Source organism: Podarcis muralis, chromosome 16 (genome assembly GCF_964188315.1).
Source record: "Podarcis muralis chromosome 16, rPodMur119.hap1.1, whole genome shotgun sequence".
NCBI lineage: Eukaryota > Metazoa > Chordata > Lepidosauria > Squamata > Lacertidae > Podarcis > Podarcis muralis.
Genome location: NC_135670.1, coordinates 10,151,772 through 10,166,041, shown reverse-complemented (window position 1 = coordinate 10,166,041; position 14,270 = coordinate 10,151,772). Strand labels below are relative to the sequence as shown.

The 14,270-nt window shown below is 46.6% G+C and overlaps 1 protein-coding gene across 1 annotated transcript; it reads left to right on the top strand.

Moving 5' to 3' along the window:
- Window positions 1–1,864: 1,864 nt before the first annotated feature.
- Window positions 1,865–13,799, top strand: LOC114586417 (uncharacterized). Its single transcript, XM_077920408.1, has 6 exons — window positions 1,865–2,376; window positions 3,548–3,883; window positions 7,030–7,338; window positions 9,614–9,739; window positions 11,700–11,746; window positions 12,708–13,799. The coding sequence occupies exons 1-6, from the start codon at window positions 2,340–2,342 to the stop codon at window positions 12,750–12,752; spliced, it is 900 nt and encodes a 299-aa protein (XP_077776534.1). The 5' UTR covers window positions 1,865–2,339; the 3' UTR covers window positions 12,753–13,799.
- Window positions 13,800–14,270: the final 471 nt, after the last annotated feature.

Genomic DNA, 14,270 nt, shown 5'->3' with positions numbered 1-14,270 from the left:
AAGAGAGCGCAAAATATGGTCTGAAGCTCAATATCAAAAAAACGAAGATCATGGCCACTGGTCCCATCACCTCCTGGCAAATAGAAGGGGAAGAAATGGAGGCAGTGAGAGATTTTACTTTCTTGGGCTCCATGATCACTGCAGATGGTGACAGCAGTCACGAAATTAAAAGACGCCTGCTTCTTGGGAGAAGGGCAATGACAGGCCTAGACAGCATCTTAAAAAGCAGAGACATCACCTTGCCAACAAAGGTCCGTATAGTTAAAGCCATGGTCTTCCCAGTAGTGATGTATGGAAGTGAGAGCTGGACCATAAAGAAGGCTGATCGCCGAAGAATTGATGCTTTTGAATTATGGTGCTGGAGAAGACTCTTGAGAGTCCCATGGACGGCAAGAAGATCAAATGCATCCATTCTTAAGGAAATCAGCCCTGAGTGCTCACTGGAAGGACAGATCGTGAAGCTGAGGCTCCAGTACTTTGGCCACCTCATGAGAAGAGAAGACTCCCTGGAGAAGACACTGATGCTGGGAAAGATGGAGGGCACAAGGAGAAGGGGGCGACAGAGGACGAGATGGTTGGATAGTGTTTTCGAGGTTACCAGCATGAGTCTGACCAAACTGCGGGAAGTAGTGGAGGACAGGAGTGCCTGGCGTGCTCTGATCCATGGGGTCACGAAGAGTCGGACACGACTAAACGACTAAACAACAACAACAATTTTAGATGCCAGGCAAAACAAAACCAAACACAAAAAACTAGACTACTTTTCCACCACACTGTTAAATTATCTATGGCCTCCTTCAGTGCGTAGGATCTTTTAGGCCTCCCTTTTCATATCAATATGAATGTGTTTTTAGCGTTTACTCTGTAGGTGCTGGTTTTTGGTATGTCGCTTCTCATAAAAAATTGACTAATAAGTGCAAATCATCATCATCACCATTTTATAGTAAGGGGTGGGATTCACCTAATAAGGACCATAAGTGGAAGCCCTCCCCCCTGTGCCCCCCCAAAAAAAATTACCTCAAGGGGGTTAGGGAGCCCACCCCACCCCAGGACAGATAAGAGAGGGAAGAATTGTTCCATCTGGCAAGCAGATATGCTTGCGCAGGCAGAAGTATTGGAAGAGCGCAGCCTTGAATTCCACCCAGTAATAAAAAATAATCCATAATTTTCATTAATTTGTTAGTTTTTTTAAAAAAACTACATTGCGCAACTACATTGCGAAATTCACGACAAGGGCAAATCTTGGAAAACGACTGTGTTTTAGGTCTCACCTGGTTCCAGATATTGTGAATTTGATAGATTTGCCTTCAGATGTGAACTAAATTGCATTCCGCCCGCATCCCTACTGGGGAGACAGAATCCCACCCCACCCCAACTAGTGTTGGCATCTGTTCCGTGATGCGGCCCAGCAAATTGCAAGACCCAAAGCCTTCACTGTGTCCAGGGCCAGATACAGGTTTGATGAGGCCCTAAGCTACTGAAGGTAATGGGGCCCTTTATATGTCCACCTGTCCTTTGTCAACATCAAATTGTCACTGGTTTTTTTGTGTTGAATATATCCTATATGGTAATTTATGGACCTAATAGGTATCTAAAGCCATTTGCACATGTTGTCCTGCAACAAGTCCATGCAGAATGTAGGCACCCTATATATAGAAAGGAGCAAACCAGTGATATTTTAGGGAGCAGGCTAGCAGGCAGGGGCCATGACTCACCTCACAGGAGCCTACACAAACCAAAACACTGTTGTTGCATGTAGGTTTTATTTTATTTGTTTTTTATCTTATATTTTGTACATCCATTTTTTCCCCCTTTAATTTTTTTGGGGGCCCCCAAGAGAATGGGGTCCTAAGCTATAGCTTGTTTAGCTTATACGTAAATCCGGTACTGACTGCGTCCAAGCCCTGGAACCGATCCACATTCAGCAAATGACTACAGTGGTACCTCGGGTTAAGTACTTAATTCGTTCCGGAGGTCCGTTTTTAACCTGAAACTGTTCTTAACCTGAAGCTACTTTAGCTAATGGGGCCTCCCGCTGCTGCTGCGCCGCCAGAGCCCTATTTCTGTTCTCATCCTGAAGCAAAGTTCTTAACCTGAAGCACTATTTCTTTATTAGTGGAGTGTGTAACCTGAAGCGTATGTAACCCGAGGTACCACTGTACTTGTGAAGCCACACTGTTATTCCGTTCAGCCACCTGGTCTCAAACTGTACCACCCACGCAGAGGCTGGGTTTCTTCACAACGGAAATGGGGTCAGGATGATCTCAGACCCTTTTTCTCGAGGTTGCCGTTTCAAACGCTGGCTCAGGGCTCCTGGGCACAGCTGACGACTTTGGGGGATGCAGTTCCCGCAGTGCCTCGTTTTGATCTGCACAGGTAATGACTTATGCGTTTCATCTGAATCATTTAATTGTTATTAATCTGGGGGGTGGGGGTGGGATCAGGGTGTGTGTGTTGAATGTTCTCCCAGGATACTCTGCTGCAAGCCTGAAAGTTACCGTTCTCCAGCCAATCGGCAAATTTGATCCTATTAGTTTAGGACTCGGTTGAGACAAGGGTTCTCTCTCCCCGTGTAGCTGTTAAAGCATTTATTTATTTATTTGATTTCATAAGATTTATAACCACTTGATGGTTTTTAAAAAGCCCTCAAAGTGGTTTACAAAGAATTCTTGGAACACAGCTAGCAGAATAATGTTATCTCCTATTGCTGCTGTTGTGAAAGGTCATTCGGTTTATCTTGTATTTATTTGAGCTTTGCATCAAAAAGCAATAGACTAACTCTTCCATTTCATTACCTTTTCACCCCACTCTTCAGATTTCTCTGTTCTCATCTCCCCCTCTCCGAGTATAACACTTGATGAACTGTAGTCCACAAACCCTTTTGCCAAAAAAACCCTGTTAGTCTTGAGAAACCACAAGACATATACATTTCTTACAGTCATAGCCTATGCAGAAGAACTGCTTAAAAACGAAACAAAGCTTCTTTAAAACTTCGGACCTTAAGGTACTTGAAAAAATATTTATTTATCAGATTCTGTACTGCTTAATTAAAAGCAATATAGTTTACATAAAATTATAAATTAAGCAATGAAAATAAGCAATGAAAATAGACTTTTGAAACAGTAGGCATAATAAAATTATCAAAATATTGATAAAACCAGCAAGTGTTTTTTTTTTTAAACACACACACACATAAATGTACAAGACTGGTTTTCAATGGTTTTAGGTTGTTTTTAAGGGCATTCTGAAAACATTAACAAGAGCAGGTGGGATACAAATTTCCGAAATAAATACAACTATTGGATTTAGATCAGCCCTATTCAACCTTGCACCCCCAGGTATCATTGGACTATAACTCCCATCATCCTTGACCATTGGCTGAACTGGCTGGGGATGATGAGATCTGTAGTTCAATGTTCTCTAGGGAGCCAAGGTTGACGGATTCTGCCTAACAGTACAATCCAAACCCAAGATCCACTGGGATTAGAGATTTCGGTTTGATGGAGCTTGCAACGTTCCTTCTTTCATCATTTCCCCCCTCTCTCAGCAGTATTACCAGTCCAGTTACTCTTACTGTACCAGACGGAGCCGTTCCATTTTGTGGATACCGGGAGCCCAGCCCAACTTGAGTGCTTTTCTACAGAAAGCGTGGAAGACAAAGGCTTGTCCTTCAGCTGGTATAAAAGGAGAGAGGACAGCACACCCCTTTTAATTAAAAAATGCTCAGGGAAGGAAGATGGAGGCAGGTTTGCTTGCAAGGCAGAAGGAAAAAATCTGGTCTTGGCCATCACCCTGGTCCAAAAGGAAGATTCTGGCCTGTATATGTGCGCAAAGAGAAATCCCACCTTGACTTTCAGCAATGGCTCCTCGCTGGTTGTTGGAGGTAAGGAAGCAAATAGACTGAGCTTTGGAGTGTGAGGGGTATTGAGTCTCTTCTACCATCACGGACCTCCTTCTCAGTTCAAAGCCTATACTGTCTCCTTACTAACAGTGGGCGAACCTATCAATTTGTTTTAAGTTCACTTGCCTTGTTTGTAATTTGTTTTTATTGGAAATACAGTCGTACCTTGGATCCCGAACGCCTTGCAAGTTGAACGTTTCGGCTCCCGAATGCTGCAACCTGGAAGTGACAGTTCCGGTTTGCGAACTTTTTTTGGAAGCCAAACGACCAATGGGGCTTCTGGGGCTTCTGATTGGCTGCAGGAGCTTCCTGCAGCCAACCAGAAGCCACACTTTGGTTTCCAAACGTTTTGGAAGTTGAACAGACTTCCGGAACGGATTCCATTCGACTTCCAAGGTTCGACTGCAAATCCCAATGAGGATTCATCAGCATTTTAGTGTCTTTTTTCCCCAACACACATATTTTTGTGTGCAACTTCCCCTAAGGAAGTTAATTTTTGTACATTATTGCCTCATATTTATACATTTTTGTGCATGCTTTCACCCTCATATACACATTTTTTTACACGAATGTTTTGCTTGAAGTGCAGCACAAAATTCAAAGAAGTGTGAATTTTGGAGATTGGGGCATTTCAGTTTGCATATAGTTTTGGGGAGAGTCCCCGGAGTCCCCTTTGTAAAGGGACCGATCGCCTGGGAGAAGCGAAAAGCCTTTGCCTGATGCCTAAAACTGGATGGCACAAGTCATGCCTCCCTGGTGAGAGCCTTCCACAATGGAGTTTTTATGCTATTATCACATATAATAGCTCTACCTCTCTTTTAAATTGGAACCAGTGAAGGCGGTGAAGGTCCTGTGCGAGTGTCTGGAGGTGGTTGGAGGATGGATGGCGGCTAACAGATTAAGGTTGAATCCTGATAAGATAGAAGTACTGTTTCTGGGGGACAGGGGGCCGACGGGTGTGGGGGACTCCCTGGTCCTGAATGGGGTAACTGTGCCTCTGAAGGACCAGGTGTGCAGCCTGGGAGTCATTTTGGAATCACAGCTGTCTATAGAGGTGCAGGTCAATTTTGTATCCAGGGCAGCTGTCTACCAGCTCTATCTGGTACGCAGGCTGAGACCCTACCTGCCCGCAGATTGTCCCGCCAGAGTGGTGCATGCTCTAGTTATCTCCCGCTTGGACTACTGCAATGCGCTCTACGTGGGGCTACCTTTGAAGGTGACCCAGAAACTACAACTAATCCAGAATGCGGCAGCTAGACTGGTGACTGGGAGCGGCCGCCGAGACCACATAACACTGGTTCTGAAAGACCTACATTGGCTCCCGGTACGTTTCCGAGCACAATTCAAAGTGTTGGTGCTGAGCTTTAAAGCACTAAATGGCCTCAGTCCAGTATACCTGAAGGAGCGTCTCCACCCCCATCATTCTGCCATGACTCTGAGATCCAGCGCCGAGGGCCTTCTGGCGGTTCCCTCATTGCGAGAAGCAAAGTTACAGGGAACCAAGCAGCGGGTAGTGGCGCCCGCCCTGTGGAACTCCCTCCCATCAGAAATAAACAACTGTCTGACTTTTAGAAGACAGCTGAAGGCAGCAGAAGCCAGAACAGCAAGAGGGATTGCTGGTTTCACTGCGCAGCGATCCCTCTTGCTGTTCTGGCTTCTGAGATTCAGAATATTTTTTTTCTTGTTTTCCTCCTCCAAAAACTAGGTGCATCTTGTGGTCTGGTGCGTCTTATAGAGCGAAAAATACGGTATATGCATTTTGATGCACCCTTTCCCCAATCTCTTATAGACATAAAAAATATAAGGTTATCATCTTGCTGCAGTTGTGGCATGGCCACCAATGGCAAAATTAACAGCATCAATCAGAGGCTATTCTAATCAAAAAATTAATAAAGAAAGGGAATGCGTTAAGGAATACATGAAAAAAGTCAGTGCAAGAGCTTAAAAATTAATATGCAAAAATATAAAAGGTGCAAGTGTCAGGGAATTGGAGGCTGCGAAAGAGCTGAGGGGGAAGAGAGGCACTTACAGAGAGCCTACGCCGTTAATCAGCAGCTTCTCATCCATGTCAGAGGAGGAAGCTGGGAGGGGGGCGCCAGTGCCAGGAACCAGCCACTCACGGAGCAGAGGAAGCAAGAGGCGTAGACTCAGGAAATGGGCTTGCTGGGCATGGCGTAAAAAAACGTCAGACGATTCATCTGACTACTAGAGATGAAGTGTGCTTTTGAACTCTTGTAACTGCTTTGAAGCTTAGCAATACAGTGGTGCCTCGCAAGACGAAATTAATCCATTCCGCGAGTCTCTTCGTCTTGCGGTTTTTTCGTCTTGCGAAGCACGGCTATTAGCGGCTTAGCGGTTTAGCGGCTATTAGCGGCTTAGTGGCTATTAACGGCTTAGCGGCTTAGCGGCTATTAACGGCTTAGCGGCTTTAAGAAAAAGGAAACAAACTCCCAAGAACTCGCAAGACGTTCCGTCTTGCGAAGCAAGCCCATAGGGAAATTCGTCTTGCGGAACGACTCAAAAAACGGAAAACCCTTTCGTCTAGCGAGTTTTTCGTCTTGCGAGGCATTAATCTTGTGGGGCACCAGTGTAAATCTTTATACAGAGATGGCTGTTTGCTCAGAGCTTTATCTCAGCTAGCTTGTCAGCACAATCCTTACAGCAAGGAAATAGGATAATATTATATTAAGAATGGAATAACAAATAATAATAATAATAATAATAATAATAATAATAATAATAATAACAAAAATAATAGTAGGCAAAGAAGATCGCACACGGTTGGAGGGAAGTACTGGGTTGTGGGGAAGGGAGGCGAAGGCATTAATTGAAATTGTTAAAGACTGGTATAGGATTTAAGAGATTTAAATTTCCATAAAGATTCTATAAGGAAAGCAGAAAGCAGCAAGAAATAGCAATTAAAGGTATTGGAAAGGAGTGTAATTGAAAACATGAGACTTACAGTTTTGCTATATATGATTTTATTTTGGAGTTGTCTGTTGCAAAGAATGTATATTATGTGAAAATAATAATAATAATAATAATAATAATAATAATAATAATAATAATATGAACTGCATTGTTGCTGTTTCCTGAACTCCCTGCTTCGCTCCCCTCAACACACACAGATAGCTACACCCAGAGCACCTGGGTGACGCTTTTGCAGCCCGCTCCACGTGAAGCATCTCAAATCTTGCAGAGCAACGAAATGGCTTGCGTGGTCCACGGCACTTCCAACTTCGTCCAAGTGTCCTGGGACGTTCCTGGACATCTCCGTCCAGAGACACTGCTGATGAGAAGCAACCACAGTTCTTGGACGTTCGTCAGTGTCCTTCACGTCCCCCTGGATTTGAACACGAGTGCCACGAATTTCACCTGTGAGGTCAGGTTCAACTCCTCAGGCACCGCTGTCAGGATGAACGCCGAATTCCCTGCGGGTGAGTGGTGGTGCGGCACGTCACCCTCTGCCCTCGTTGACAAAATTAGCTAGTCATCTTCACGCGTTGGTTCTTAGGAACAGAGGAAGCTGCGTTATGCTAAGCCATAGAATCAAAGAATCGTAGAATTGCGTGGCGAGTTCCTGCCCACCCACCCAGTGGAAATAAAGACACATGACACAATTATTAAGGATGGCGCTGTGGGTTAAACCACAGAGCCTAGGACTTGCTGATTGAAGGTTGGCAGTTCGAATCCCCGTGACGGGGTGAGCTCCCGTTGTTTGGTCCCTGCTCCTGCCAACCTAGCAGTTCGAAAGCATGTCAAAGTGCAAGTAGATAAATAGGTACTGCTCTGGCGGGAAGGTAAACGGCGTTTCCGTGCGCTGCTCTGGTTCACCTGAAGTGGCTGTCATGCTGGCCACATGACCCGGAAGCTGTACACCGGCTCCCTCGGCCAATAAAGCGAGATGAGCGCCGCAACCCCAGAGTTGGTCATGACTGGACCTAATGGTCAGGGGTGCCTTTATCTTAAGGCCACAACTTTATTGGTTACAGGTGATAAGCAGTATTGGCTTAGGCATTGGTCCTAACGGACTACAGTAGTACCTCGGATTAAGTACTTAATTTGTTCTGGAGGTCTGTTCTTAACCTGAAACTGTTCTTAACCTGAAGCACCACTTTAGCTAAAGGGGCCTCCTGCTGCTGTCGCGCCGCCGAAGCACGATTTCTGTTCTCATCCTAAAGCAAAGTTCTTAACTTGAGGTACTATTTCTGGGTTAGCAGAGTCTGTAACCTGAAGCGTATTTAACCCGAGGTACCACTGTATATCCAACTTCAGCCCATCCGCTTGATGTCCGGGAAGGGTTAACCACCAGTAGGGGGAGTCCTGCTGATTCACATCAACTAGGAACTCCCCCGGGGTCACTGATAGGGGGCGTGCCTTAGGCCCTCACCTCCATAGTCTTCAGACAGGGCCATGCCCCCCAGAATCCTTTATCGGACTACCCTTCAATATGCGGGGCAGGTGATGGCACTTCCTCCCCTCTTCCAACTACAGAACAATACCTAACCACCAATACCAAGAAAGTTGTGACGATTTGCTACGAGGCAGGCGAAAACCAAGTGGCTGGTGCCAATTTGCCAAGTGGAAAAAATTCCTACCAGGCCCCTCAATGGCGACCAACCGAGGTCCAGAGCAAGGTCAAGGACAAAAACCTTAAAGGGTGGGAGGGTGGGAAAAGCAGGAACAGCTGACAGGCGGGGAAAGAGGGAGATCCCCGGCCACATCCTTCCTTAAGTAGGGCAGGCCCACGCCCCCAGAGCCAGCCGATTGGCTGGCCAGGGGATGACGCGGCCGGGAATCCCCCCAATCGTGCGGGGCTGGGCTTGTGAAGCCCGCAACTCCACCTCCTTCAAGGGCGGAAGTGGCTTTGTAGCTCTGGAAGAGACCTCAAGGGTCATGTAGGCCATATAAGAATCTTTTCCCAGTCCTACCTGGAGATGCCAGGAACTGAACTGGGGTTTTCTGTATGTGAAATAATCTACTAACTCTCATTTTGATTGTTGTTCTAGATTTCCAAAAGAGGGCAGAGAAAAATAAATGGCCTCTGTTTGCATTATTCTGCGCGATGCATCAAATTTATAGACCCGTGCACTACGCAGAGGATGCGAATAGTGGTTTCTTCCTTCTTTCCCCATAAAACTAGACACGGACAAATGTTTCAATATTGGTTTCTGACAGCTTCTTGTTATTCCAGTCATAAGTCCAGTTCCTCTCACTCATTTATTAGTTTGCATTTTTAAAAGAAATTCCTCATTGAAATTTGCCAGTGTTTTAGTGTGCATTTTTCCTTATATGCACATTTTGGGGAAGCAATTCCCTCAAAAAATGTGCTGCATTTCCTTGAGATATTTCCATGAACATATACTTCTCGTGCATGCTTTTCTCTAGCACGTATGCACATTTTCGGCAAGCCGTTTCCCCACATATATTGCCTTCTTAGGCATTGTTTCCCCAAATATATGCTTTGTATGCACACTTTTCTCCAACGTGCCTATTTTTCGGCTTGGGAACCACATTGCAAAATTCAGGAAAGTACGGATTTTGCAGAATATTTTTGCTTCTTCAGTTCAGGGAATGCAAACCCCACCCCTCCTCTAGTAACACAATGAAGCAAACTATAAATGATGGGGTTCTTCTGCTCTGTGTCAGTGACAGCAGTTGCTAAGTAATGTCTGCCTGTTCCCTCCCTCCCTCTCCCTTTCCCTTTTACAGCTTCCTCTGCAGTCGTAGACAACAAATGTCCCAGCTTCTCAGTGTCCTTGTCTGTCCTGGCTGTTCTGACACTGCTGATGCTTCTCTTAAGCTTCCTTCGGATTCGACGCAGCCGCTCCAGGCTAGGTAATATCAGCAGCCACGTCCTAAGAAATCAACAACAAGTGTTTAAATTTTATTTCAGGCTCTCTTAAAGTCAGGCATTACTTAGGAACCTTTTTTTTTAAGTTCAAGGGCCAGGTTTATTTTTATTTTGTTGTTTATTTAATTTACTGTATTTTTCGCCCCATAGGGCGCACCGGCCCATAGGGCGCACCTAGTTTTTTTTTTGGGGGGGGGAAATAAAGAAAAAAAAATTATTTCCCCCCCAGGCGCGGGGCTGGGGTGGGGGAAGCCCAAGCTTCCCCGACCCCAGCCCCCAGAACAGGCTGCTATCCGCAAGCCGTGGGAGACCGGCGGGAAGTCGCGCTGGTCTCCCCAAGCTTGCGGATATCTGTCCGAAGCCCGGGGCACACTACTCAATGTGCCCCGGGCTTTGGGATGCAGGCAACTCTCCGGAAGCCTTGGGAGACCGGCGGGAACTCCCGCGGGCTCCCAAGGCTTGCGGATAGCTTCCTGAAGCCTGGAGAGTGAGAGGGGTCAAGGCGCACCGACCCCTCTCGCTCTCCAGGCTTCAACGAAAGCCTGCATTCGCCCCATAGGACGCACACACATTTCCCCTTCTTTTTTGGAGGGGAAAAAGTGCGTCCTATAGGGCGAAAAATACGGTATTACATTGATAGACCACCTCTTCCAATGAGCTGAAGGCAGTGCTCATGACTCTCTTCCTCTTCCTGCATCCTCACAACAACCCTGTGAGGTAGGTTAGGCTAAGGGACAGTGACTGCCCCAAGGTCACAACCAGTGAGCTTCACGGCTGAATGGGAATTTGAACCCTGCTCTCCCATAGGGCGCTTTTCAGCCTGAGTGCCACATTTTTCCTGCTGGGCAATATTCCGGGGGCCACTTGCAAGCGGTGGGAGGGCCAGTGGCAAAAGTGGCTGAGCAATTAATGTACAGTGATACCTCGGGTTAAGTACTTAATTCGTTTAGGAGGTCTGTTCTTAACCTGAAACTGTCCTTAACCTGAAGCACCACTTTAGCTAATGGGGCCTCCTGCTGCCGCCGGAGCACGATTTCTGTTCTCATCCTGAAGCAAAGTTCTTAACCTGAAGCACTATTTCTGGCTTAGTGGAGTGTGTAACCTGAAGCGTATGTAACCTGAGGTACCACTGTACCATATTTTTCCGTGTATAAGACGCCCCTATTTTGGGGGACTCCAGTTTGAGAAAAAATCCCCTCTGCACTATCCGTGTATAGGGCAAGCGCCAATTTTGCACATTTTAGAGTAAAAAAACCCATAGTCTTACACACAGAAAAGTATGGTAATTCCCCCCCCCCCCTTTGCGTAGTAGATCAGTTTCTACACAAACTCACACCCCACCACCCTCCATCCAGGCATTATCAGAGTTCAAATTACACATTCCAGATAGGCAAGCACACTCAATGAGGTTGTGAAGCAAGCTGGTAAGGGGTGTGGCCTAGGGAGAGAGGGCGTGGCTAGGAGGAGAGCCCAAAAGCCAGGCAGAGAGGCCATTTTGCCCGCGTACCCGAGGTTCCCTGGACTTGAGTGTTTTAGCAGTGGATTTTCAGGCAGGAATTATGTTCCAGGGAAAAGCAGCAAGGAACCACAAATGGACTGAGCACATTTTCTGTTGGTGGGATTCTCCGTGGGATCTGTTAGGATCTGTAAGAACAGGAAGCTGCCCTAGACAGGTCTCCCATGATGCATTCTCAGCTGTTATTCTGGACTTTTCCTGAGTTCCTCCTGGGAGGTCCACATCCTCCTCCGTGGAGTCACTTGGCGGGGGCATGCCCCCTGTTTTGGGAAATCCAAATTAGGTAGGTTTAAACTGAACGGAGCTTCTTCTCTGTCCCTTTTGCAGTTGGCAAAAAATATTGGCCCTCACAGCAGCAGCTGAAGAAGAATGGCCCCTCTAGCTCTTTTATTTATTCCTAATTGTCTCCTTTTCTTTTATTCCCCAAGGATCCCAATACCAGGACTCTGAACCTCCATCTTCAGAGGTAATAAAGGTATGACTCTTTCTTTGGTGATGGCAAAGGGGGGACGCCTCCAGATTTTGAGGGTGCTTTCATATGTGATATACATTGTAGGGCCCTCACAAGGTCATGCAGGCCAGCCTACTGCTATAGCGCCCCCAACAGGTGGTGCTTTGAATTGCACCTGGACATGAACTGGAGCAAGTGCAACTGGGCTGAGGAGGAGGCAGTGCAGGGAAAGGAAAGGAGAATTTACAAATTTTTGACACTTCAGCGTAGCTTAACTTGCTTGTGAAGAGAGGTGATGATGTTCCAGAGATCAGGAGCCTCATACCTGAGGTCCAGGTGCGGCCCCCTAGACTTCTGCACCTGGTCCCCAGGACTCTTCTCAGAGTCTTACCCCTCCCGAGTCCCGCTTTGAATCCTCCTTGAGCATTTTTACCTGGCTGAAATGTGTCATTGAACCCAGACAATGGCTGGATATCGCCACATCAAGGAAGCGTTGAGAACAAGGAAGCGTTGTAAACTTTATATGAGAAATCACGTTGGCAAAAAACGGAACTCCACAGCGCCATCTGGTGTCACACTGTTATAATGCATATACGACGCATATATAACTCTTTTTTTCCTTACTAATCTAGCTGAGTCCAGTGTCTGAATAGAGAATAGAGAGGGGCATGTGTGTGTAGAAAATAAACAAAAATAAAATTTGCATTTGTGGCTCCACCCACTTTGACCTCTGACCCGCCCACTACATGCATGTGACCCTCAGAATGTTGCCCAAAAGCAGTAGAGGCGGGTATATTTGGGGAAATGAGCCCAAACGGATATGAGACAGTGTCAGTCAGGGGATTGGCCTTGGGAAAGGGGGTGTGGTCAGAGGGGAGGAGGCGTGGCCTGAGGAGATTTCTGAGGGCCGTACAGAGAGCCTTGGAGGGCCTGAAGTTGCCCGCCTGTGCTCCAAATAACAGTTTCTCCACTCTTTACGAAACAGGAAGGCGCTTGCTATGCCCAGCTAAATCTTGCTTCGAGGACCTAAGAAAAGAACGAGGCAGCGAGTATCAGAAGTGGCGGGGGGCTGGGATCAAAAGATTCTGACATGCTGCGGCAGCTTTTTGGATTCTGATCTGCGAGGCTGGGAGGATAGAAATGTCAGGATCTCCGCTCGGCCAAGCTGATAAAGCTCATCTTCCGGAATCGCCCTCCCGACGAATAATTAACAACCTGAGCCTTTGATGAGGCTCCAAGGCACATTCCCCCATACAGCAGAGTGTCCAGCAGCATGCGGAAGTGATGAGATTTATGGCTACATTGCAAAGGGTTTTATTTCTCGCTACGCAGACAGAAAATACATCCTCTCTCTGTGAAAGCAGAGAGCAACTGAAACAACAAAAGAACAAAGGAACAGGAAACCGCTAACGTCACGTCCCGCCTCCCGTGAGATTTCCAACAGCCTGGAAGGTCTCTGGAATGTAAACAGAGTCCTGTGACTCTAAGCAGCTGCTCAGTGGCAAACAGAAACTAACAAGAAACACCAGCTCAGCTTCCAGAGCCAGCAAGTGACATCAGCAAAAGGTCCCTGTTCCCCATACTTCAAGCTGGAAGAAACAGTGACCTCCTTCTCACAGGTGTTGTGGAAATGAATTGTTGCATGGCACCCCAATCTCCGAGGGGGGCGAGATTCCGCTTGCCCAGGGTCCGCCATTCCTTTGGAAACGAGGCACAGCGGAGACTGTGTTGTCTTTATGCTATATGGTTTATTGACACATATATAATATACGCACAACCTGAGCCCACGATGGAGTAGTTTACAGCAATAGCACCCCAAGAAGGCCTTGCTTCTCCCATGGACACAGTTTTGGATGCCAGCAGAAATCAGCCCTGGCTCTCTGTCCCCCTGCCCAGCTGCTCTTTACAGACTGAAAGCTTTCACCCCCAGAACACGCCACAGCCAACTGCAATGCTCAAAACTCGTCTCCTTCCAACCCTCGTCTTTGTCCTAACTCTGGCAGTTGATTTCTTTTCTTTTCTTCTTATTATTTTAACAAAGTAATAATAATAAATAAAAATAAAAATGTGCACCCCACCACCGAAAGCATTCCATTGTAACTATCCAACCTCCCAAAATTTCAGCACCTCTCGTGATGGTTTTGACCCCTTTCTGTTTTAACAGTACAAATTCTACAAATACCTTCCATATTTCCTCAAAATAATTTATCCTGCATATTCCCCATCTTACCTTAACACCACATGTTCATTTAACATTAATAGGTATATCCCACACCTCTTTATACCATTCTTCCATTTTATATTCACCTTGCCCTTTCTGCTTCCTAGCGATAATAACTCGTGCAGCTGTCAATAAATTTGTGAGCAAGTCCTTCATAGCCTGCGAACCTTCTAAAGGTAAAGGTAAAGGTACCCCTGCCCGTACGGGCCAGTCTTGCCAGACTCTGGGGTTGTGCGCTCATCTCACTCTATAGACCGGGAGCCAGCGCTGTCCGCAGACACTTCCGGGTCACGTGGCCAGCGTGACAAGCTGCATCTGGCGAGCCAG